We start from the raw sequence: 27453 nt of genomic DNA on the forward strand, positions 1-27453 counted from the left end.
GCAGTAATAGGGACACATACAGCAGCAGCGGCTCAGTATTGGGGTATCAGGGGCAGTAATAGGGACACATACGGCAGCGGCTCAGTATTGGGGTATCAAGGGCAGTAATAGGGTCACATACGGCAGCAGCAGCTCAGTATTGGGGTATCAGGTGCAGTAATAGGGACCCATACGGCAGCAGCGGCTCAGTATTGTGGTATCAGGGGCAGTAATAGGGTCACATACGGCAGCAGTGGCCCAGTATTGGGGTATCAGGTGCAGTAATAGGGACACATACGCCAGCAGCGGCTCAGTATTGGGGTACCAAGTGCAATAATAGGGACACATATGGCAGCAGCGGCTCAGTATTGTGGAATCAGGGGCAGTAATAGGGACACATACGGCAGCAGTGGCCCAATATTGGGGTATCAGGTGCAGTAATAGGGACACATATGGCAGCAGCGGCTCAGTATTGTGGAATCAGGGGCAGTAATAGGGACACATACAGCAGCAGCGGCTCAGTATTGGGGTATCAGAGGCAGTAATAGGAACACATACGACAGCAGCGGCTCAGTATTGGGGTATCAGGGGCAGTAATAAGGACACATACGGCAGCAGTGGCTCAGTATTGGGGTATCAGGTGCAGTAATAGGGACACATATGGCAGCAGCGGCTAAGTATTGGGGTATCAGGGGCAGTAATAAGGACACATACGGCAGCAGCGGCTCAGTATTGGGGTATCAGGGGCAGTAATAGGGACACATACGGCAGCAGCGGCTCAGTATTGGGGTGTCAGGGGCAGTAATAAGGACACATACGGCAGCAGCGGCTCAGTATTGGGGTATCAGGGGCAGTAATAGGGACACATACGGCAGAAGTGGCTCAGTATTGGGGTATCAGGGGCAGTAATAGGGACCCATACAGCAGAGGCTCAGTATTGGGGTATCAGGGGCAGTAATAGGGACACATACGGCAGCGGCTCAGTATTGGGGTATCAGGGGCAGTAATAGGGTCACATACGGCAGCAGTGGCTCAGTATTGGGGTATCAGGTGCAATAATAAGGACACATACTCCAGCAGCGGCTCAGTATTGGGGTATCAGGTGCAGTAATACTGACACATACGGCAGCAGCGGCTCAGTATTGGGATATCAGGGGCAGTAATAGGGACACATACGGCAGCAGCGGCTCAGTATTGGGGTATCAGAGGCAATAATAGGGACACATACGGCAGCAGCGGCTCAGTATTGGGGAATCAGGTGCAGTAATAGGGACACATATGGCAGCAGCGGCTCAGTATTGGGGTATCAGGGGCAGTAATAAGGACACATACGGCAGCAGTGGCTCAGTATTGGGGTATCAAGTGCAGTAATAGGGACACAAATGGCAGCAGCGGCTAAGTATTGGGGTATCAGGTGTAGTAATAGGGACACATATGGCAGCAGCGGCTCAGTATTGGGGTATCAGGTTCAGTAATAGGGACACATACAGCAGCAGCGGCTCAGTATTGGGGTATCAGGTGTAGTAATAGGGACACATATGGCAGCAGTGGCTCAGTATTGGGGTATCAGGTGCAGTAATAGGGACACATACAGCAGCAGCGGCTCAGTATTGGGGTATCAGGGGCAGTAATAGGGACACATACGGCAGCAGCAGCTCAGTATTGGGGTACCAGGTGCAGTAATAGGGACACATATGGCAGCAGCGGCTCAGTATTGGGGTATCAGGGGCAGTAATAAGGACACATACGGCAGCAGTGGCTCAGTATTGGGGTATCAAGTGCAGTAATAGGGACACAAATGGCAGCAGCGGCTAAGTATTGGGGTATCAGGTGTAGTAATAGGGACACATATGGCAGCAGCGGCTCAGTATTGGGGTATCAGGTGCAGTAATAGGGACACATACAGCAGCAGCGGCTCAGTATTGGGGTATCAGGGGCAGTAATAGGGACACATACGGCAGCGGCTCAGTATTGGGGTATCAAGGGAAGTAATAGGGTCACATACGGCAGCAGCAGCTCAGTATTGGGGTATCAGGTGCAGTAATAGGGACCCATACGGCAGCAGCGGCTCAGTATTGTGGTATCAGGGGCAGTAATAGGGTCACATACGGCAGCAGTGGCCCAGTATTGGGGTATCAGGTGCAGTAATAGGGACACATACGCCAGCAGCGGCTCAGTATTGGGGTACCAAGTGCAGTAATAGGGACACATATGGCAGCAGCGGCTCAGTATTGTGGAATCAGGGGCAGTAATAGGGAGACATACGGCAGCAGTGGCCCAATATTGGGGTATCAGGTGCAGTAATAGGGATACATACAGCAGCAGCGGCTCAGTATTGGGGTATCAGAGGCAGTAATAGGGACACATACGACAGCAGCGGCTCAGTATTGGGGTATCAGGGGCAGTAATAAGGACACATACGGCAGCAGTGGCTCAGTATTGGGGTATCAGGTGCAGTAATAGGGACACATATGGCAGCAGCGGCTAAGTATTGGGGTATCAGGGGCAGTAATAAGGACACATACGGCAGCAGCGGCTCAGTATTGGGGTATCAGGGGCAGTAATAGGGACACATACGGCAGCAGCGGCTCAGTATTGGGGTGTCAGGGGCAGTAATAAGGACACATACGGCAGCAGCGGCTCAGTATTGGGGTATCAGGGGCAGTAATAGGGACACATACGGCAGAAGTGGCTCAGTATTGGGGTATCAGGGGCAGTAATAGGGACCCATACAGCAGAGGCTCAGTATTGGGGTATCAGGGGCAGTAATAGGGACACATACGGCAGCGGCTCAGTATTGGGGTATCAGGGGCAGTAATAGGGTCACATACGGCAGCAGTGGCTCAGTATTGGGGTATCAGGTGCAGTAATAGGGACACATACGCCAGCAGCGGCTCAGTATTGGGGTACCAGGTGCAGTAATAGGGACACATATGGCAGCAGCGGCTCAGTATTGTGGAATCAGGGGCAGTAATACAGACACATACGGCAGCAGTGGCCCAATATTGGGGTATCAGGTGCAGTAATAGGGACAGATACAGCAGCAGCGGCTCAGTATTGGGGTATCAGGTGCAATAATAAGGACACATACTCCAGCAGCGGCTCAGTATTGGGGTATCAGGTGCAGTAATACTGACACATACGGCAGCAGCGGCTCAGTATTGGGATATCAGGGGCAGTAATAGGGACACATACGGCAGCAGCGGCTCAGTATTGGGGTATCAGGTGCAGTAATAGGGACACATACTGCAGCAGTGGCTCAGTATTGGGGTATCAGGTGCAGTAATAGGGACACATACAGCAGCAGCGGCTCAGTATTGGGGTATCAGGGGCAGTAATAAGGACACATACGGCAGCGGCTCAGTATTGGGGTATCAAGGGCAGTAATAGGGTCACATACGGCAGCAGCAGCTCAGTATTGGGGTATCAGGTGCAGTAATAGGGACCCATACGGCAGCAGCGGCTCAGTATTGTGGTATCAGGGGCAGTAATAGGGTCACATACGGCAGCAGTGGCCCAGTATTGGGGTATCAGGTGCAGTAATAGGGACACATACGCCAGCAGCGGCTCAGTATTGGGGTACCAGGTGCAGTAATAGGGACACATATGGCAGCAGCGGCTCAGTATTGTGGTATCAGGGGCAGTAATAGAGACACATATGGCAGCAGTGGCCCAATATTGGGGTATCAGGTGCAGTAATAGGGACACATACAGCAGCAGCGGCTCAGTATTGGGGTATCAGAGGCAATAATAGGGACACATACGACAGCAGCGGCTCAGTATTGGGGTATCAGGGGCAGTAATAAGGACACATACGGCAGCAGTGGCTCAGTATTGGGGTATCAAGTGCAGTAATAGGGACACAAATGGCAGCAGCGGCTAAGTATTGGGGTATCAGGTGTAGTAATAGGGACACATATGGCAGCAGCGGCTCAGTATTGGGGTATCAGGTGCAGTAATAGGGACACATACAGCAGCAGCGGCTCAGTATTGGGGTATCAGGTGTAGTAATAGGGACACATATGGCAGCAGTGGCTCAGTATTGGGGTATCAGGTGCAGTAATAGGGACACATACAGCAGCAGCGGCTCAGTATTGGGGTATCAGGGGCAGTAATAGGGACACATACGGCAGCGGCTCAGTATTGGGGTATCAAGGGCAGTAATAGGGTCACATACGGCAGCAGCAGCTCAGTATTGGGGTATCAGGTGCAGTAATAGGGACCCATACGGCAGCAGCGGCTCAGTATTGTGGTATCAGGGGCAGTAATAGGGTCACATACGGCAGCAGTGGCCCAGTATTGGGGTATCAGGTGCAGTAATAGGGACACATACGCCAGCAGCGGCTCAGTATTGGGGTACCAGGTGCAGTAATAGGGACACATATGGCAGCAGCGGCTCAGTATTGTGGAATCAGGGGCAGTAATAGAGACACATACGGCAGCAGTGGCCCAATATTGGGGTATCAGGTGCAGTAATAGGGACAGATACAGCAGCAGCGGCTCAGTATTGGGGTATCAGAGGCAGTAATAGGGACACATACGACAGCAGCGGCTCAGTATTGGATTATCAGGGGCAGTAATAAGGACACATACGGCAGCAGTGGCTCAGTGTTGGGGTATCAGGTGCAGTAATAGGGACACATATGGCAGCAGCGGCTAAGTATTGGGGTATCAGGTGTAGTAATAGGGACACATACGGCAGCAGCGGCTCAGTATTGAGGTATCAGGGGCAGTAATAGGGACACATACGGCAGAAGTGGCTCAGTATTGGGGTATCAGGGGCAGTAATAGGGACCCATACAGCAGAGGCTCAGTATTGGGGTATCAGGGGCAGTAATAGGGACACAAACGGCAGCGGCTCAGTATTGGGGTATCAGGGGCAGTAATAGGGTCACATACGGCAGCAGTGGCTCAGTATTGGGGTATCAGGTGCAATAATAAGGACACATACTCCAGCAGCGGCTCAGTATTGGGGTATCAGGTGCAGTAATACTGACACATACGGCAGCAGCGGCTCAGTATTGGGATATCAGGGGCAGTAATAGGGACACATACGGCAGCAGCGGCTCAGTATTGGGGTATCAGGTGCAGTAATAGGGACACATACCACAGCAGTGGCTCAGTATTGGGGTATCAGGTGCAGTAATAGGGACACATATGGCAGCAGTGGCTCAGTATTGGGGTATCAGGTGCAGTAATAGGGACACATACAGCAGCAGCGGCTCAGTATTGGGGTATCAGGGGCAGTAATAGGGACACATACGGCAGCGGCTCAGTATTGGGGTATCAAGGGCAGTAATAGGGTCACATACGGCAGCAGCAGCTCAGTATTGGGGTATCAGGTGCAGTAATAGGGACCCATACGGCAGCAGCGGCTCAGTATTGTGGTATCAGGGGCAGTAATAGGGTCACATACGGCAGCAGTGGCCCAGTATTGGGGTATCAGGTGCAGTAATAGGGACACATACCCCAGCAGCGGCTCAGTATTGGGGTACCAGGTGCAGTAATAGGGACACATATGGCAGCAGCGGCTCAGTATTGTGGAATCAGGGGCAGTATTAGAGACACATACGGCAGCAGTGGCCCAATATTGGGGTATCAGGTGCAGTAATAGGGATACATACAGCAGCAGCGGCTCAGTATTGGGGTATCAGAGGCAGTAATAGGGACACATTCGACAGCAGCGGCTCAGTATTGGGGTATCAGGGACAGTAATAAGGACACATACGGCAGCAGTGGCTCAGTATTGGGGTATCAGGTGCAGTAATAGGGACACATATGGCAGCAGCGGCTAAGTATTGGGGTATCAGGGGCAGTAATAAGGACACATACGGCAGCAGCGGCTCAGTATTGGGGTATCAGGGGCAGTAATAGGGACACATACGGCAGCAGCGGCTCAGTATTGGGGTATCAGGGGCAGTAATAAGGACACATACGGCAGCAGCGGCTCAGTATTGGGGTATCAGGGGCAGTAATAGGGACACATACGGCAGAAGTGGCTCAGTATTGGGGTATCAGGGGCAGTAATAGGGACCCATACAGCAGAGGCTCAGTATTGGGGTATCAGGGGCAGTAATAGGGACACATACGGCAGCGGCTCAGTATTGGGGTATCAGGGGCAGTAATAGGGTCACATACGGCAGCAGTGGCTCAGTATTGGGGTATCAGGTGCAATAATAAGGACACATACTCCAGCAGCGGCTCAGTATTGGGGTATCAGGTGCAGTAATACTGACACATACGGCAGCAGCGGCTCAGTATTGGGATATCAGGGGCAGTAATAGGGACACATACGGCAGCAGCGGCTCAGTATTGGGGTATCAGGTGCAGTAATAGGGACACATACCGCAGCAGTGGCTCAGTGTTGGGGTATCAGGTGCAGTAATAGGGACACATACAGCAGCAGCGGCTCAGTATTGGGGTATCAGGGGCAGTAATAAGGACACATACGGCAGCGTCTCAGTATTGGGGTATCAAGGGCAGTAATAGGGTCACATACGGCAGCAGCAGCTCAGTATTGGGGTATCAGGTGCAGTAATAGGGACACATACGGCAGCAGCGGCTCAGTATTGTGGTATCAGGGGCAGTAATAGGGTCACATACGGCAGCAGGCCCAGTATTGGGGTATCAGGTGCAGTAATAGGGACACATACGCCAGCAGCGGCTCAGTATTGGGGTATCAAGGGCAGTAATAGGGTCACATACGGCAGCAGCAGCTCAGTATTGGGGTATCAGGTGCAGTAATAGGGACCCATACGGCAGCAGCGGCTCAGTATTGTGGTATCAGGGGCAGTAATAGGGTCACATACGGCAGCAGTGGCCCAGTATTGGGGTATCAGGTGCAGTAATAGGGACACATACGCCAGCAGCGGCTCAGTATTGGGGTACCAGGTGCAGTAATAGGGACACATATGGCAGCAGCGGCTCAGTATTGTGGTATCAGGGGCAGTAATAGAGACACATACGGCAGCAGTGGCCCAATATTGGGGTATCAGGTGCAGTAATAGGGACACATACAGCAGCAGCGGCTCAGTATTGGGGTATCAGAGGCAATAATAGGGACACATACGACAGCAGCGGCTCAGTATTGGGGTATCAGGGGCAGTAATAAGGACACATACGGCAGCAGTGGCTCAGTATTGGGGTATCAAGTGCAGTAATAGGGACACAAATGGCAGCAGCGGCTAAGTATTGGGGTATCAGGTGTAGTAATAGGGACACATATGGCAGCAGCGGCTCAGTATTGGGGTATCAGGTGCAGTAATAGGGACACATACAGCAGCAGCGGCTCAGTATTGGGGTATCAGGTGTAGTAATAGGGACACATATGGCAGCAGTGGCTCAGTATTGGGGTATCAGGTGCAGTAATAGGGACACATACAGCAGCAGCGGCTCAGTATTGGGGTATCAGGGGCAGTAATAGGGACACATACGGCAGCGGCTCAGTATTGGGGTATCAAGGGCAGTAATAGGGTCACATACGGCAGCAGCAGCTCAGTATTGGGGTATCAGGTGCAGTAATAGGGACCCATACGGCAGCAGCGGCTCAGTATTGTGGTATCAGGGGCAGTAATAGGGTCACATACAGCAGCAGTGGCCCAGTATTGGGGTATCAGGTGCAGTAATAGGGACACATACGCCAGCAGCGGCTCAGTATTGGGGTACCAGGTGCAGTAATAGGGACACATATGGCAGCAGCGGCTCAGTATTGTGGAATCAGGGGCAGTAATAGAGACACATACGGCAGCAGTGGCCCAATATTGGGGTATCAGGTGCAGTAATAGGGACACATACAGCAGCAACGGCTCAGTATTGGGGTATCAGAGGCAGTAATAGGGACACATACGACAGCAGCGGCTCAGTATTGGGGTATCAGGGGCAGTAATAAGGACACATACGGCAGCAGTGGCTCAGTATTGGGGTATCAGGTGCAGTAATAGGGACACATATGGCAGCAGCGGCTAAGTATTGGGGTATCAGGTGTAGTAATAGGGACACATACGGCAGCAGCGGCTCAGTATTGGGGTATCAGGTGCAGTAATAGGGACCCATATGGCAGCAGAGGCTCAGTATTGGGGTATCAGGGGCAGTAATAGGAACACATACGGCAGCAGCGGCTCAGTATTGGGGTATCAGGTTTAGTAATAGGGACACATACAGCAGCAGCGGCTCAGTATTGAGGTATCAGGTGCAGTAATAGGGACACATATGGCAGCAGCGGCTCAGTATTGGGGTATCAGGTGCAGTAATAGGGACACATACAGCAGCAGCGGCTCAGTATTGAGGTATCAGGTGCAGTAATAGGGACACATATGGCAGCAGCGGCTCAGTATTGGAGTATCAGCAGGATGAGAAGTTTGTGCAGGTTGGGAATAGATGGTGATGGGGCTGGAATATGAGAAGTGAAATGTGTCTTTGTTGTATTCTCTGCAGCCAAGTCCTGGCTGGAAGAAGTTGTCATGTCGGTCTGGGCCAGATGGAAAAGACGGGAAAAATGAACGATTCCATCAGAAAGGACGTAAGACATTATCTGTAACTGTGCAGTGATCTCTTATATGTTCTGTAGGGGTGGTATCTACCACTGACCATATGGCGGTAATATCCATAGTGGTCTTTAAATAGAGATTATCTTCAGTAACAGCGCGGTCATCTGCTGAGGTTCTCCTCCACTATTAGGGCGCGTCACCGAGTTGTAATCAAGGTTACCTGGTTAGGGGCCCACTCAGAAGCATCGCCCCCCCTGAATCAAAACCCTAGCTACACCTCTGTTTACAACATTATGTTTTTTTTCCTTGACATCTACTAATAAAACCTGTATATTTAGGCCACAGACAACAAGCAGTTTCTTCCTCGGAGTGGGCAGCTGAATAAATTACTCATCAACTCATCTTAATATATATTTACCTTTAATGTCTTCACATCCTGTTCTGTCCAGATGTGTCCGGATTCCAGAATTCCAAGCGGCGGAAGTTCACCGACCTCCATATTGGGACACTCAAGTGATGCGTGTCTCAATATGGAAACTTCTGGTGGTACCAGCCTCTTGCACGGTACCACCAATGGAACACCGTCGGACCACACACTGTATATGCCATATGCACCATACACACAGACACACTGTATACGCCGTATGCAGCCTCTTGCGCGGTACCACTAAGGGAAAAACGCCACCGCTGGGATCAGCCGAATGATTCACTGACTGCTACTATCTTTGTACAGGAGGAGCGCATGCGCAGTTTTAATTTGGCCTGTGCTGTCTGCACAAAATGGCGGCGGTTTGATTTACTGTGCCTGCACGAATTCCGCGCAGGCGCAGTGAATCATTCGACTGATCCCGGCGGCAGATTCATGATGTGTCTAAGGCAGAGGAAGCTGGTCACATTAAAGGGGTTTTCCCACTTTCGTTCATTTAAAAAAATTGTCTGTGTCTGACCGTGTACGGCGCATACCACATCTCCTGGGCAGGGGAGGAAGCAAAAGACCAAACTGACATTACAGCAGGGGATCACAGAGGATTTCTTTTGTCAGGTAAAATATTTCACTTACTATTTTTAAAAAATATTTTACCTCACAAAATGTATCCTCTGCGATCTTCTGTTGTAATGTCAGCATTGTCGTTTGCTTCCTCCCCTGCCCAGGAGCTGTGGTATGTTCTGCACACTGTCAGACACAGACAATTTATAACTTATTTCGTTCGTGGGAAAACCCCTTTAAAAAGCAAATATCAACGCCAACATGGCTCCTCCTAAAAAGTATGCCAATAACAATGAAAGGAAAGCAGCAAAGGCACAATGTCGAAGACAACAACGGGCAAATGAGACTCTTGAAGAGCAACAGCATCCTAGGACAAAAACAATGCATAAAAGCATAGGCGTCAAGCACATGAGTTCCCTGAAGCAAAAGTCATTAGATTATCACAGGACGCCACTAGGCAACAATAGCGCTGGGAGAACACATGGGGTACACATGGGGTACAAAGGTAAAAGAAGAGATGACATGAGAGCGTGCAGCGCACCAGGATCCTGGTCGTTGCAGTAATGTCATTTTTCCACCAGGGGGAGTGATGTTACGTCTGAAGGCAATAAAGGAGATCACTTTACCAGGTATCACAAACCATTCAACACACTTCACACTCCAGTCCACCAGGGGGAGCTACGCTCCTATTTATTAGGGCACTCTTCACAAATAGGTAAAACTGGTGGTCTGGATAGGAAGTTAGACAGAAGCGAGCTGGGTTTCACCCAGGCAGCACCAGCCTGGCGGAAGCTGGCTGGGCTTCACCCAGTGAGCAGCTATCTGAGCCCCTCTCAGGTAGTGGGTCCCTGACAGGGGTGGGATCCTGTCAGAGGCCTAGACAGAAGGCCACGGAGCTGCGCCTGCCCCACGTGCGGCAGCATCCTAAGAAAGAGACATTGAAGGAGAACTGTATTGTAGAGGGTGAGAAACGAAGTCATAGCACAAGGAGAGGAATCCAGAAGGAGTTCTGCCCTTCAACAGGCTGCCTCCTTCTGAGACACAGAAATCCGGTAGCCGGAACACCGAGGGAGTCATTGTCTCCACGCTTGGCTCCAGAGACCGGCAGGACAGCTAATTCCATATTAGTTGCCCGACCTTTTACCCAGGAGGCACGGTGGCAACTTGTGGGAGCTGGGGCATGCTAGAGTCCCTGTAAAAAGCCTCAGGCCATCAGTCATACGGGTTGTTCCTATCCATCTGGGGGACAGAGAGAGAAACATAACACCAACATCAGTTGTGAGTACCTTACCGAGAAGCTCAGCAGGAAGGGACTACAACACTCAGGCGCTAGAGGAAGGCTATTTCCACCTGGATAAGGGGACTCTGGATTTGCCTTCAGACCGGCTGGACTCTGCCTGCCCTGTGTTCTGGTGCTCTGGACTGTGGATGCTGAAACCTTCAGTAAAAAGGTAAAGAGACTGCACCCTTGTGTCCTCGTTCTTCACTGCGCCTTACACTATCCACCATCTACACAAAGGGAAGCCCTGGGGACATACTTCACCTGTGGGAAGGTATACCATCTAGCTGCCATAACATCACCCCAGCGGACCCCTGAGCAGCGTCGGTCACCCTGACCGATTACCACAGGTGGCGTCACGAACATTATCCCTTTAAAGACCTTTCTCCTTTTACAACAGACGTCCCTAGGGCCACGGACCGGGTCAGCCACCGTGAGATCCCCCTTCTGAGAACCGAAGGACCCAGTACCGAGTACCCCCTAGCCCTTGGGGGTGCTCCAAGAAGAAAGCAGATGGGGAGAGAGAGAAAGCGCACAGGGGTGAGAGAGACAGAGCACAGGTGGGAGACAGCTCAAACTGGACATCACATGAGGGGAGAACACAGCACAGGAAGGAGAGAGACAGCAGACAAGGGGGAGAGCACACGGGGTTGACAGGTCAAAGAATAGAGCACAGACGGGAGAAGTCAGCACATGGGAAAAGACTGAGTGGATAGGTGGGAGAGCACATGGGGGGAGAGATTCTCAACACTGCAAAGCCTGCCCGCAACGTGACATTACTGCCCTCCCAATGCAATAGCATTGGGCCCCCATCTAGTCTTCCATAATGCTAATTCTCATTTCATTTACCGACACTGGAATCAACATTAGCAATACTGCAGGAGATATTAATTACACGTGACATGAGAAATAACTACTTCATGATGAGGACGACATCTTCATCTTCTACTACAGCTCTAGAAATATATTTGGCCAGAGTCCGTCACGGACTCCATCACCACCGACCGTCTATATGAATGTTTCCCGTCTTCAAGCACTACTATCACGTTAGATCTCATGTCTGATTCACACACAGAAGTTTGAGGCTTTTATAAAAGCTTTTTTGTAAGAACATCAAGACAGGAGTTATTTGATGCCATTGTCTCCATGTAAGCTTCCATACATTACATGAAAAACACAAAAAAACAGGTGTGAAAATATTCCAAAAATAATTATAGTAAAGTGTTGAGGCACCAAATAGAAGGTTTTTACCCAGTATATGGACAACTTGGACCAATATTACAACCTTCACTATAATAAATATTATATTAGCCCCCTATTCCTTCTCACTAGTAGAGCCGTGTCTGGTATTCCTTTGACGGAAAGACTGGAGAGCGAGTGAGGGAAAGTCCACGTTGAGTGGGGACACCATTTGCATAATATATAGGGTGCCAACCTCCGCAGCAAGGAAGGGACTTGTCTAGGGATTTATGAGGGTGAGCAATACAATAGCTATCACAATATGATTGCCCTATTAACCCCGTGAGATTGTTAGACTATCAATATTGGTGTTTCTTCGAACTTGGCAGTGAATTTTGTTGGGGCTGATACTGGTGATTTTTTTGTTAATTGTCCCATATATATAGTCCCTAATTTGTTGGGCTGCTCCTTAGACTGGTTTACAGATTCCAGCTGATCTTACGTGATCTATTGTAATGTTTTTGTTTTGAGATTGGGTTCAACACTATAAGCTGTTAAAGGACTTCTAGTGCTATGAGGGTGAGCCGCCGAGGAGAGGGGCACCAAATTGCGTCCAAGAGGGTGCCAACCTCCGCTGGTAGGTAGGGTTCAAACAGGGGTGACTAAGTGAAGTCGATAAACCCACACCTTATCCAGAATCACTGCCTGGTTAGTTAGAAGTAGGTCAACATATGAGTGGCCTGGCGCCATTTTTATATATTTTTTTTGTTTGTTTTTTGATTGTATTCATTAATATAGTTTACATTTTTAATGGTATTAGTTTTCTAGTGAGCCCTTGTCTATACTAATCCTGTCAATCTAAACAGTATTTTTTAGGTACTGTGATAACATTACTGTATATGGTGTGTGGGGCCAAAAAAGGGACCCTGTACTATGAGAGTAATACGTTTCCTTGGTTCCCGTCTTTCACAGGTGGGTCATTTGTATCTATCAGCAGAAAGGAAACAAAACTATTGTGATTCTGATAAGGAGACAACACAAAACCCCCTAAATATAACATTTTATAACAACCCCACAATCTGTGACTCTTCAGGGTAAATCGCTGTCTCACCATTGGATATGAAGCTAAAGTGACTAAACAGACTTTCCGAGGATTATTAGAGGTGATAGTTTCCCCCCAATTAGAAGGGACACCTGTGGATATTGGGGTCTTTACCTTCTACAGTTATGGGGGGATTTACTCAGTAAAGTGCTGGAATCACTTTCTCACAAATGGTTAAACAGCGTCTGTAACTACAATGTCTTTCTATGAAGCTTCTTCTCTGAACTTTCTTCCTCTGTTTTCTGCCATATTTCTATTACTCTCCGGAATCAGAAACTGTGAAAGAATAATTTCTAATTCTGTGTTTCCAGGATTCTTCTTCTTCTTGGCTGCGATATCCCCTGTGCAATATATTTCTAGTATTAAAGGGAATCTGTCAACAGTTTTTGTCGATATAAGATAAGGCCATTGCCTTTCAGGGCTCATCTACAGCATTCTATAATGCTGTCTAATAATAATGAGTCTGCCTATGGGGGTGTATTATATTAGGGGCTGCATTATGCTACAGAGTCTGCCTATGGAGGCTGCATTATACTATAGAGTCTGCCTATGGGGAGTGCATTATACTATATAGTCTGCCTATGGGGAGTGCATTATACTATATTGAGGACTATATTGAGGATTGTCTAGTGCATTTTTCTTTATTGAGGCTATCTAGGTAGCCATCATACAGTGTGGAGATTAGTGTTAGAGCTATCAAACAGTTTGGGGGATACTAAGGGGTCAGTATATATACAGTGAGGGTGCATAATACTGTGTATAAGAGAGAATCATACTGTGTGCAGGGGAGCTGTACAGGGGGACTCGGGACATTCTAAAATGTAAAGTGGGCAGTTATTGTTATAGGGAAACTCAGGTCACTGTGAATGTCAAAGGGGTACACAGGGGGCATTATTACTTTCTAGGGGCAAAATGTGGGCACTCTTTTGTAGGGCACTTGCACCGGGCATTACTATATTCTAGAGGGGTGCTTTAGAATTTAGAGAGCACACAGTACCACACAGCAGGTGCAGTAATAGGGACACATACAGCAGCAGCGGGTCAGTATTGGGGTATCAGCAGGATGAGAAGTTTCTGCAGGTTGGGAATAGATGGGGACAGTCCTGAAAATGTGACACGTGAAATGTGTCTTTGTTCTGCTGTCTGCAGCCGAGTTGTGGGTGGAAGAAGTTGTCATGTCAGTCTGGGTCAGATGGAAAAGATGTGAAAAGTGAACGACTCCATCAGAAAGAACATCAGCGGTAAGTCATTATCTGTAAGGCTATGTGCACACGTTGCGGATTTTGTAGCGGATCTGCACCGTTTTTTCCACGTGGATTTGCACCAAATCCGCAAAAGAGTGCTCAGGCAATGTTAATCAATGGGAATCCAGAATTGTTGTGCACATGCTACGGAGAATGGAGCACTGATTCACATTTTTTTTTATTTCCCGCAGCATGTCAATTCTTTTTGCGGATCTGCAGTGTTCCGGAACAAATTGACTTACATTGAGTAAGTCAAATCCACAGCTAAACCGCAGGTGTAAAAAGGTCTGCGGATTTGCGTGCCGAACAACTGAATGAACATCCTCCAAGGCCAGTGATTCCATAATTTTTGCCAGGGGTTGTATTAGTCCCATCATCTGGCGACTGTAAAACAAAAAAATATACATTAATACTCACCAAACACCTAATTCCCCAACGTCCTAAATCTCCTGCAATAAAAATAAAATAATAAACCAACATATACTTACCTTCCCGCTGTAGTCCATTTAATAACGAGTCTCCCAAGGCGATCTCACATGTAGAACAGTCACATCAGGAGATGTGACTGCTCTACCCGACCTTCGACGATACACTGACAGCAGGTAATCCTTCCACAGTGTATCACTGCGCCGCCGTCAGAGGTCACCGGATTTTGTGCTGTCACTTGCGGCACTGCTGCGTGAGAAAATTCTCAAACAGCGGTAGTGCTGTAAGTGAGAGCACAAACTCCGGTGAACTCTCAGTGATACACTGCAGGAGCGATTACCTCCTGTCAGTTCATCGCTGGAGGCTGTGTAGAGCAGTATGTGACTATATAAATGTGTTTTTTTGTTTTTTTTACACATAAACACAGTCACCGGATGATGGGACTACTGCCCCATCATTGGCTCATGATGTCACTATTATGTTGTGACAGCAGACATAGCTGGTTGGGATAAGTACGATGCCTGGCTACACACACAGACCCGCAGACACCCGCACGCAGCCTCGCGCACACACAGAGATACACGCAGACGCCCATACAGACCCGCACACACCCACACACACATAGAGACACACATAAACACCCGCACACACAGAGACACACACAGACACCAGACAGACCCGCACACACATATAAACCAGCACACACAGAGACAGACACAGACAGACACCCACATCTTCTCTGCTCACACATAGTCTCCACCCACACACTCTTCCTTTCTGTAGCATTTCTCACACGCAAATCCGCAGCAAATCCGCAAACCTTTTTACACTTGTGGTTTTGCTGCAGATTTGACTGACTCAATGGAAGTCAATGGGTGCAGAAACACTGTAGATCCGCAAAAACAATTGACATACTGCAGAAAATAAAACGCTGCTAATCTACGTGGAATTTTCCCCAGCATGTGCACACCAATTCTGGATTCCCATTGATTAACATTGTGGATTTCGTTCAATTCCGCACGGAAAAAATGCTGTGGAGCTGCAAAAAAATATGCAGTGTGTGCACATAGCCTAAAACTGTGCTGTGATCTCTTATATGTTCTGCAGGACTGGTATTTACCACTGACCGTATGGCGGCAATATCAATATTGGTCATTAGATAGAGATTATTTTCAGCAACAGTGCGGTCATCTGCTGAGGTTCTCCACTATTAGGGAGCGTCACCAAGTTGTAAACAAGGTTACCTGGTTAGGAGCCACTCAAAGGTTTCGCCCCCCTGACCCAAAATCCTAGCTGCGCCTCTGCATTACGTCACTGTTCACACCACACAGAGACCCCAAAAGAGTCTCAGTGCTGAAGGGGTTAATGTCCCCCGCACCCAGTGATGGAGAATCTCCAGTAGGCCCGGATTGCTAATCTGCCCAGCCGGGCAGATGCCTGGTGGGTTGGCGGCTCTGTAATACAAAGTGGGCTGTCGCTGGCCCATTAAATAAGGGGTGGGGAACCTCCGCAATGCTCTGGTGGCAGCCATTATCCTGCCAGCCGTTTAATCCCCAAGTGCACGCAGCGTTCATTACAGAACGCTGCATGCACATGAATGATGACGTCATCAGGGGGGTTTATGCTGGGGTGGGTGGGGTTAGCGCCAGGGTGGTCGGGGTTAGCACCCAATGCTCTCCCATTCTCCTTTGCCGGAAGAAGAGCTGCTGCCAGAGAGTCCAGAGCAATTTATTTGCCGGCAGCTCAGTGCCTGTTTGCAGGTGATCTGTGCCCCTCAGCTATGTGCCCTCCCAGCTATGTGCCCCAATATATTCTCTGTGCCCCCCACTATATGCCTCCCTGTGATCTCTGTGCCACCCAGCTATGTGCCCCCATGTGATCTCTGTGCCCCCACTGTGATCTGTGTGGCCAAAGCTTTGTGCCCACCTGTGATCTCTGTGCCCCATAGCTATGTCCCCCTGTGATCCCTGTGCTCCTTAGCTATGTGCCCTCTGTGATTTCTGTGCACCCAGCTATGTGGCCCCTGAGATCTGTGCGGTTCCCAGCTTTCTGCCCCCTGCTGTCCCTCCCCGTAGTATTTGTGCCCCATGTGATCTCTGTGCCCCCTGTTATGTGTCCCCTCCAGCTATGTGCCCCTCTGTGATCTCTGTGCCCTCCAGCTATGTGCCCTCCTTTGATTTCTGTGCCCACTGTGATCTTTGTGCTCCCCCTGTGATCTCTGTGCCCCACCCACTGTGATCTTTGTGCCATTCCCCGGTGATCTCTGTGTTCCCCCGGTGATCTATTTGCCTCCCTGGTGATGCATGTCCCACCAGTGCTGTATATCCCCCTTTTTTTGTTTCCTGCTCTATTCACCGTCCGAGCCAGGGACTCGCTCCTGTGCACTCCCGATGATGGACGCACATCAGCTGTTCATCCTCCCCATCTCAGCGACCTGGGCGAGTCCCAATATGGAAACTTTGTTTTATGTATGTACAGCACTTGTATACTGTATATCAGTGTTCCCCAACTCCGGTCCTCAAGAGCCACCAACAGGTCATGTTTTCAGGATTTCCTTAGTATTACACAGGCAATAATTCCATCACCTGTGCAATACTAAGGAAATCCTGAAAATATGACCTGTTGTGGGGTCTTGAGGACCGGAGTTGGGGAACACTGCTGTATATAGACTGCTGTGTATACATTATATAGGTGATACTGGCTGCTAAATCTGTGTATAATCACAGTATCACCTATATAATGTCTGTACAGCAGTCTATATACATTATATGGGTGATACTGTGACTCTGCTGTATATACATTATATAAGTGATACCGTGACTGGTGTGTATAGCTGCACTATCACCAACATATATACAGCAGTATCACCCATATATTGTATTTATGGCAGTCACAGTATCGCTTATATAATATAACATAGTAACATAGTTAGTAAGGCCGAAAAAAGACATTTGTCCATCCAGTTCAGCCTATATTCCATCATAATAAATCCCCAGATCTACGTCCTTCTACAGAACCTAATAATTGTATGATACAATATTGTTCTGCTCCAGGAAGACATCCAGGCCTCTCTTGAACCCCTCGACTGAGTTCACCATCACCACCTCCTCAGGCAAGCAATTCCAGATTCTCACCGCCCTAACAGTAAAGAATCCTCTTCTATGTTGGTGGAAAAACCTTCTCTCCTCCAGACGCAAAGAATGCCCTCTTGTGCCCGTCACCTTCCTTGGTATAAACAGATTCTCAGTGAGATATTTGTATTGTCCCCTTATATACTTATACATGGTTATTAGATCGCCCCTCAGTCGTCTTTTTTCTAGACTAAATAATCCTAATTTCGCTAATCTATCTGGGTATTGTAGTTCTCCCATCCCCTTTATTAATTTTGTTGCCCTCCTTTGTACTCTCTCTAGTTCCATTATATCCTTCCTGAGCACCGGTGCCCAAAACTGGACACAGTACTCCATGTGCGGTCTAACTAGGGATTTGTACAGAGGCAGTATAATGCTCTCATCATGTGTATCCAGACCTCTCTTAATGCACCCCATGATCCTGTTTGCCTTGGCAGCTGCTGCCTGGCACTGGCTGCTCCAGGTAAGTTTATCATTAACTAGGATCCCCAAGTCCTTCTCCCTGTCAGATTTACCCAGTGGTTTCCCGTTCAGTGTGTAATGGTGATATTGATTCCTTCTTCCCATGTGTATAACCTTACATTTATCATTGTTAAACCTCATCTGCCACCTTTCAGCCCAAGTTTCCAACTTATCCAGATCCATCTGTAGCAGAATACTATCTTCTCTTGTATTAACTGCTTTACATAGTTTTGTATCATCTGCAAATATCGATATTTTACTGTGTAAACCTTCTACCAGATCATTAATGAATATGTTGAAGAGAACAGGTCCCAATACCGACCCCTGCGGTACCCCACTGGTCACAGCGACCCAGTTAGAGACTATACCATTTATAACCACCCTCTGCTTTCTATCACTAAGCCAGTTACTAACCCATTTACACACATTTTCCCCCAGACCAAGCATTCTCATTTTGTGTACCAACCTCTTGTGCGGCACGGTATCAAACGCTTTGGAAAAATCGAGATATACCACGTCCAATGACTCACCATGGTCCAGCCTATAGCTTACTTCTTCATAAAAACTGATTAGATTGGTTTGACAGGAGCGATTTCTCATAAACCCATGCTGATATGGAGTTAAACAGTTATTCTCATTGAGATAATCCAGAATAACATCCTTCAGAAACCCTTCAAATATTTTACCAACAATAGAGGTTAGACTTACTGGCCTATAATTTCCAGGTTCACTTTTAGAGCCCTTTTTGAATATTGGCACCACATTTGCTATGCGCCAGTCCTGCGGAACAGACCCCGTCGCTATAGAGTCCCTAAAAATAAGAAATAATGGTTTATCTATTACATTACTTAGTTCTCTTAGTACTCGTGGGTGTATGCCATCCGGACTGCTGTATATACATTATATAGGTGATACTGCGACTCTGCTGTATATACATTATATAGGTGATACTAGCTGCTAAATCTGTGTAATCACAATATCACCTATATAATGTATATACGGCAGTCTATATACATTATATAAGGGATACTGTGACTTATAAGTACAATATATGGGTGATACTGCTGTATATATGTTACATAGGTGATACTGCGACTATACACGCCAGTCACAGTATCACCTATATAATGCATATACAGCAGTCACCGATTTGATGTAAGCAACATAATATAGTATCATGCTGTCTTAATATATAATGTACAGATGTTTATATAGTATGTTGCTGTGTATAAAGTATATAGCGTGGAATCCACACTACATACACTGGCACATCTCTATACTATATACACAGCTCCACTCTATATTCCATACCACAGTATTATATCTAGGTATTAGAGGTGGGGACCTGGGCAGGTCCTTGGCACAATTAGAGTGCCGTTGGATCCATCGTCTTGGGACACTTAGTCCAAATGTTCTCAATGAGGACATGAGTTTCTCTGTTTTTCTTAAAAGGGGCATCCTTTTATGGGTGAGGGTTGTTTGGAATTGATATTGCTGCTCAGGGTTTTTTTATATTGATTTTGGTCTTGTTATATTATGCTCCCGGCTTATTATGGCCTGGGACATTTTGAAACCTTGATATTGGTATTGGGATCCACATTCCCATAGGGTCCCGGGTACATATACATGTGGCAGAACTCCATCTATCATTTCATAGGATAGACTACTCTAGCTGGTATATCTTAGCACCACTGGTATAGGATCTTTGTCATCCATCACTATTTGTTAACTATAGGTGGTTGCTTTATATTTATGCGCAGTACTTGTTTCCATATGATTTATGGCGTCCCTTATTACGGTTATCTTGGAATATATCAACTGCTTTTTATCTATTTAATGTTATTAAAATATTTATTGTGTATGAATTTCGTGGGATCTCTTCTTAGTCTTATGATGATATTTATGGGATCAGTGTTGTTGTTATGGAGCAATATATGGGGCTCATTATTCTGTATGGAGCAATATATGGGGCTCATTATTCTGTACGGAGCAATATATGGGGCTCATTATCCTGTATGGAGCAATATATGGGGCTCATTATTCTGTATGGAGCATTATATGGAGCTCATTATTCTGTATGGAGAAATATATGAGGCTCATTATTCTGTATGGAGCATTATATGGAGCTCATTATTCTGTATGGAGCAATATATGGAGCTCATTATTCTGTATGGAGCAATATATGAGGCTCATTATTCTGTATGGAGCAATATATGGAGCTCATTATTCTGTATGGAGCAATATATGGGGCTCATTATTCTGTATGGAGCAATATATGGGGCTCATTATTCTGTATAGAGCAATATATGAGGCTCATGATTCTGTATGGAGCAATATATGGGGCTCATTATTCTGTATGGAGCAATATATGGGGCTCATTATTCTGTATGGAGCATTATATGGGGCTCATTATTCTGTATGGAGCATTATATGGGGCTCATTATTCTGTATGGAGCAATATACGGGGCTCATTATTCTGTATGGAGCAATATATGGGGCTCATTATTCTGTATGGAGCAATATATGAGGCTCATTATTCTGTATGGAGCATTATATGGGGCTCATTATTCTGTATGGAGCATTATATGGGGCTCATTATTCTGTATGGAGCAATATATGGGGCTCATTATTCTGTATGGAGCAATATATGAGGCTCATTATTCTGTATGGAGCATTATATGGGGCTCATTATTCTGTATGGAGCATTATATGGGGCTCATTATTCTGTATGGAGCAATATATGGGGCTCATTATTCTGTATGGAGCAATATATGAGGCTCATTATTCTGTATGGAGCATTATATGGGGCTCATTATTCTGTATGGAGCATTATATGGGGCTCATTATTCTGTATGGAGCAATATATGGGGCTCATTATTCTGTATGGAGCAATATATGGGGCTCATTATACTGTATGGAGCAATATATGGGGCTCATTATTCTGTATGGAGCAATATATGAGGCTCATTATTCTGTATGGAGCAATATATGGGGCTCATTATTCTGTATGGAGCAATATATGGTGCTCATTATACTGTATGGGGCAATATATGGGGCTCCTTATTCTGTATGGAGCAATATACGGGGCTCATTATTCTGTATGGAGCAATATATGGGGCTCATTATTTTGTATGGAGCAATATATGAGGCTCATTATTCTGTATGGAGCAATATATGAGGCTCATTATTCTGTATGGAGCAATATATGGGGCTCATTATTCTGTATGGAGCATTATATGGGGCTCATTATTCTGTATGGAGCAATATATGGGGCTCATTATTCTGTATGGAGCAGTATATGGGGCTCATTATTCTGTATGGAGCAATATATGGGGCTCATTATTCTGTATGGAGCATTATATGGGGCTCATTATTCTGTATGGAGCAATATATGGGGCTCATTATTCTGTATGGAGCAATATATGAGGCTCATTATTCTGTATGGAGCAATATATGGGGCTCATTATTCTGTATGGAGCAGTATATGGGGCTCATTATTCTGTATGGAGCAATATATGGGGCTCATTATTCTGTATGGAGCATTATATGGGGCTCATTATTCTGTATGGAGCATTATATGGGGCTCATTATTCTGTATGGAGCAGTATATGGGGCTCATTATTCTGTATGGAGCAATATATGGGGCTCATTATTCTGTATGGAGCAATATATGGGGCTCATTATTCTGTATGGAGCATTATATGGGGCTCATTATTCTGTATGGAGCAATATATGGGGCTCATTATTCTGTATGGAGCAATATATGGGGCTCATTATTCTGTATGGAGCATTATATGGGGCTCATTATTCTGTATGGAGCATTATATGGGGCTCATTATTCTGTATGGAGCAATATATGAGGCTCATTATTCTGTATGGAGCAATATATGGGGCTCATTATTCTGTATGGAGCAGTATATGGGGCTCATTATTCTGTATGGAGCAATATATGGGGCTCATTATTCTGTATGGAGCATTATATGGGGCTCATTATTCTGTATGGAGCATTATATGGGGCTCATTATTCTGTATGGAGCAGTATATGGGGCTCATTATTCTGTATGGAGCAATATATGGGGCTCATTATTCTGTATGGAGCAATATATGGGGCTCATTATTCTGTATGGAGCATTATATGGGGCTCATTATTCTGTATGGAGCAATATATGGGGCTCATTATTCTGTATGGAGCAATATATGGGGCTCATTATTCTGTATGGAGCATTATATGGGGCTCATTATTCTGTATGGAGCATTATATGGGGCTCATTATTCTGTATGGAGCAATATATGGGGCTCATTATTCTGTATGGAGCAATATACTGTCCGGTTTCTGACCTATTGTAGAATGTACAATAGATATCACTCATGTAATGTAAGAAGTGAAATCTTTGGCATTGTACTATACCTTTATTTCTATCTGTGCATTATGATTTGTGGTATGTGTTTAAGGGGCCCGCTGAGACTCTTTCACCCGGAACCCACAAAAACCTGGCGCCGGCCCTGAATACACTGCACAGTACCACTTCTCCTGTCCTGTTGTGGAAGAGGCAACATTGGACTTTGGAGGGGTCAATATCGGTTTAATATTTTCAAAAATACTATGGCCAAATAAAAATACAATATTGGAAAAGCTGTTTAATTGGATTATCCCAAGTAAACCGCTCTCCTCTGGATAGGGGATAACATTCCAATTGCTGGCGATCCGACTGCTGGGACCCCCATGATCCTGAAGATCGGAGCTCTGTAGAGCACCATGTAAATGCACTGTGGCGCCATTCACATGTAATATCTACTTTTAGGAAAAAGCCAAAGTCACTGATAGGGGTGAGGAGTGTTGTAGTTTGTGGGCTGGTGGGGTTTGTGTGGCAGGGCTGCTTTTTAGTCCCAGTCCGGCCCAGATCTCCAGCACCTACCGTCACCTGCAGAGCCGCCACCACGTATACGGCTGCTCTGTGCGCACAGGACCTGTGATGAGGTCACAGGAGGGGAGGGGTCAGGGGTCACATGATCAGGGGCCTCAGAGTATGCAGGACTCTGCTGTGCTGACAAGTATTCAGCTCCTCTGCTGGAATTTCCCCCTTAAGAACAGGTAGCACTTGGCAGAAGTCACATTCAAAAAGTATAATTCCCCCCATTAAGTGATTGGATCCCCCCAGATCTTTCCTAGATCTTAGTGATATTACAGACGGGAGATTCCAAGAGCGCTAGATTCAGGGGTAATCCTAGTGCTGACTGAGCCGTGCGCCTCCACGTAAGAGAGCGGCCACAACCCCAGACGATGCAGCGGCCGGAGCAATGTTATTGATTGGGGGAATTTCTCCGAGCAGCAAATTAATGAGAATGTTTTACCGGAACCTCCAGGGGCATCAAGGAAAACCGTCTCCTATTCCCACCTGGAATCTGAGCCATAATTGCCAAATACGCCGATCTGTGGTCATCAGGAGTGATGGGCGAGCACTAAATTGCTGGGGTGCTCGTTGCTCGGGTCGAGCATATTGGAATGTTCGGGTGCTCGACCCGAGCAACGAACCCAATGTAAGTCTATGGGAAACTCGAGCATTTTTCTGGCGGTCCCCGGGCGGTCTGAGAGGGGCTAGAAATCGGGGAAATCGAACAGGAACAGGAACAGTGCTCAAATGATATGAGATAATCATGGGGATCGCCCCTGGAAGCATTTCTGACTTCCAGGTCACAGCTGTATGCAATGTTGTCAGAGTCTTACGCCACTTTTACAGGCGCACACTAAAACATACAAAAACAAAATGAATTTTCCTGGGAAATATGTTAATGAACGTCCTTTCCAGAATAATGACTTGTATATATAAGGCAAAATAAATAACCAAAACCAAAAATGTTCTTCCACACCTAGGGCTATGTTCACACACAGCGTTTTTGATGCGTTTCTGAACTTTAGCATTGCTTTCAACCAAGACAAATACATTCACTGGGGAAAGAGCAGGCCGGAGCGAGCAGTCCCCTCCCCCACAGACGGCATACGTGCAGGCCGTCATGACAGGGGTTTGGGAGCAGAAGGTCAGGAGAGGTAGGGGTTAATTATGGGAGGAGGGTCATATGCATGAGATGGGGGTTTATAGGGTAGGGGGTGGTGCTTACCAGTTCCCACTCTGGAAGCAGCAAGAAGACATTAGCACCATGTCGGCCATTGACGGCGTGCTGCAGCAGCTGCGGGTGGCAGCAGAGCATCAGCCTCCTGGCTGACTAGAGGCACAGGTGGCTGGAATCCTGGGGAGTGGCAGCGGAGATGTGCAGGCGGCGTCCAGCTGTGAGCAGCGCTCCCGGCGCGTACGGCCTCCAGAGCGGCTGTCCCCTGATTCCCTTCAACCCCAGCGCAGGAGCCCCTCCAGGGACCCTCCAGACCGAGCGCCCGCCCGCAAGCGTCCTAGCAGGGCCCGGTCCGGGAGGAATGCACCTGCCGCGCTGGGGCCTGCAGTGGTGGAGAGGCCTGCTTCTCCTGCACTTCGGGGGGCGAGGCCTCCATGCGCCGGAGCTTCTTCTGCCAGTGACGTCACGGCAGGTCGCCGCGGTGCAGCTCCTGCTGGGTGACCTGCTCCTGCCACAACACAGCGACAGCGAGGGAGAGCCGCTAATGCAGCGGCCGGCAGCGCCGGGATCGTCGCCAGGGTTGTCAGCCGGATCCGGAAGGAGCCGTGGTCGGGGGTCCGAAGAGCCTGCATCCCACGGTGGGCCTGCGCCGGGTGTCCTTTCCCACCGGGCCGCATCGGGATCATCAGCAGTGGGCCTGGACGGGGCCGGATCTTCACGTCCCTCATCACGAGGTGAGACGTAGCCTCGCGGGGTTCCACGGAGCGGATCAGGAGCAGATGATGGCTGGACGAGCGGGACATCTGCGGCTGGGGGGACCCCGGCTCCCCTGCAGCCTGGTGAGCAAGAGTCTATGTCTGTTTTGTTACCGGCGCTATCTTTTTCCCCGGCGGTTGGGGTTAGTCAGGCGAGTGGGGTGGCGGTTTTGGGGGAGCATGGGGTGATTCGGTCGGCTTCAGTGAACGAAGGGGTGGGCGAGTTGTTGTCTAGTGTCCGCGAGTTGCTCGCACGATTGGGAGGTGTTAGGTCGGTGCCGTCCCCTTTGGCCGCGTGGGTTGGTCCTACGGATTTGGGTTTGGGGGTGTCGGGAGGGTGTGCATTGGCGCCCAGTAGCTCATCTGAGCCCGTGTCGGTGTCGGTGCAGACCGAAAAGGAGAAGGAAGGCGGGATTCGTTTGGATGATAAAGCGTGGGGTGAGGTTTATGTCTGTTTTGAGGGGCCGCTTGGGGCTCATTTGAAAAAGGAAGTGAGGGAGAAGATCTGGAAAGACGAATACGTGGAAATTTTTTCGCTTCTTCCGTTAGAAAAATTTAATTTGGACAAGAGCAAAAAGGAGGACAATAAGAAAGGATGAGGAAAAGTGGAGGTGGCGTCTTATCCCGCAGACTTTTGTGAACTGGTTAAAAGCGTTCGCGATTCTGGCGAGCGTAGTTGGTGAAAAGGCACCTGAGAATTGTTCGGCACTATTCTGTTACATGGATTCGATAGGCGAGGTGCACAGAGCGTACGGGGGTCAGGCTTGGCTCCGGTACGATGAACAGTTTAGGCAGCGGAAGGCGGTTCGTCCGGTGGGATCAAAAGGACATTGGTTTGTGGTTGCAGGTAATGGCGCCGACGAAATTTGGTCATTCCTTTCAGGGCGGGGCCACTTGTAAGTTTAAGCATGAGTGCTCGCATTGCAGCGGATCCTCCCATGGCACCGCTAAGTGCTTCCAGAAAAAGGGAAAGCCCAATGGTAATTCAAAAGGGGGTGACGCCGGTGAGGCTGGACGCTATGGTCCCCTATCTAAATAGGTTCCCGCATAGGCAGAAAGCGGAGTTGTTGTTTTTAGGTTTTCATGATGGTTTTCGGATACCCGCCCCTCCTTTTGGTATTCCTCAAGTTTTGAGGAATTTGAGATCTGCGGTTTTGCACGCGGCGGTTGTGTCTGAAAAGTTGAACAAGGAAGTAGCGTTGGGTAGGATGTCCGGCCCTTTCCCCTTTACTCCCCTCGAAGATTTGGTTGTTTCACCATTGGGTGTGGTCCCGAAGAAGGAGCCTAACGAGTTTAGGCTAATTCAGCATTTGTCTTACCCCAAGGGGCGGTCTGAGAATGACGGGATAGATCCGGAGCTTTGCTCCGTGGTTTATACGTCTTTTGACGAGGCGACACGCTGGGTGCGTAGCTGCGGCACGGGCGCATTGTTGGCTAAAACCGATATCGAGGCGGCTTTTTGGTTACTTCCCGTTCATCCGGATAGTGTGAGACTGTTAGGTTGTTATTGGGACCGGGGGTTCTATGTAGATAGATGTTTGCCGATGGGTTGTTCGTTGTCCTGCGCATATTTTGAGGCTTTTAGTTCCTTTCTCGAGTGGGTTGTTCAGGATGTGTCGGGTTTTGACTCGGTGATACATTATTTGGACGACTTTTTGTGCATCGGACCTGCTCAGTCCAGTTGTTGTGACGTAGCATTGCAGACAGTGTTTTGGGTAGCAGAACGGTTCGGTGTTCCTTTGGCGCCTGGAAAAACCGAGGGGCCCAGTACGTGTATTTCTTTTTTGGGCATTGTCATTGTTTCCATTGAATGGGAGTTTCGGTTACCTGAAGAAAAAGTGGTTGGTTTGAGAAGCGAGGTGGCTCGTGCGCGTTGCTTAAAAAAGTTGCCTTTGCGGGAGTTTCAGTCCCTTCTCTGCAAATTGAATTTTGCGTGCAGAATCATCCCTATGGGGAGGGTTTTTTCTCGCAGGCTGGTGGGTGCTACGGCGGGGGTTAAGGCCCCCCATCATTTTGTCTGCTTGTCTAGCGAGCACAAAGCTGATCTGGAGGTGTGAGACAGTTTCTTGGCGAGGTACAATGGCCGATCGCTGCTGATAGAGGAAGTGGTGGCCAACTCGGATTTGGAGCTGTTCACGGATGCCTCGGGTGGTGTTGGTTTTGGCGCCTTTTTTGGTTGTCGGTGGTGTGCCTCCAGGTGGCCAGATGACTGGTTCGGTTCCGGGTTGGTAAAAAACATGACTTTGTTGGAGATTTTTCCTATCTTGGTTGCCGTTTATTTGTGGAAAGAGGATTTGCGCAATCGCAGGGTTCGGTTCAATTGTGATAACATGGCAGTTGTTTGCGTTATCAACAG

The 27453-nt window shown here is 48.0% G+C and overlaps 1 protein-coding gene across 1 annotated transcript in view; it reads right to left on the reverse strand.

Annotated features, from left to right (window-relative positions):
* Positions 1 to 24434, reverse strand: part of LOC138666442 (oocyte zinc finger protein XlCOF22-like) — a 51000-nt gene extending 26566 nt beyond the window's left edge. Inside the window, exons 1-2 of the mRNA XM_069754664.1 lie at positions 24394 to 24434; positions 23193 to 23244 (exon numbers count right to left, since the gene is read on the reverse strand). Coding sequence (XP_069610765.1) covers positions 23193 to 23244; positions 24394 to 24434 — 93 coding nt within the window. The remainder of the gene's footprint in view (positions 1 to 23192; positions 23245 to 24393) is intronic.
* Positions 24435 to 27453: the final 3019 nt, after the last annotated feature.

This window comes from Ranitomeya imitator, chromosome 2, assembly GCF_032444005.1.
Source record: "Ranitomeya imitator isolate aRanImi1 chromosome 2, aRanImi1.pri, whole genome shotgun sequence".
Classification (NCBI taxonomy): Eukaryota; Metazoa; Chordata; class Amphibia; order Anura; family Dendrobatidae; genus Ranitomeya; species Ranitomeya imitator.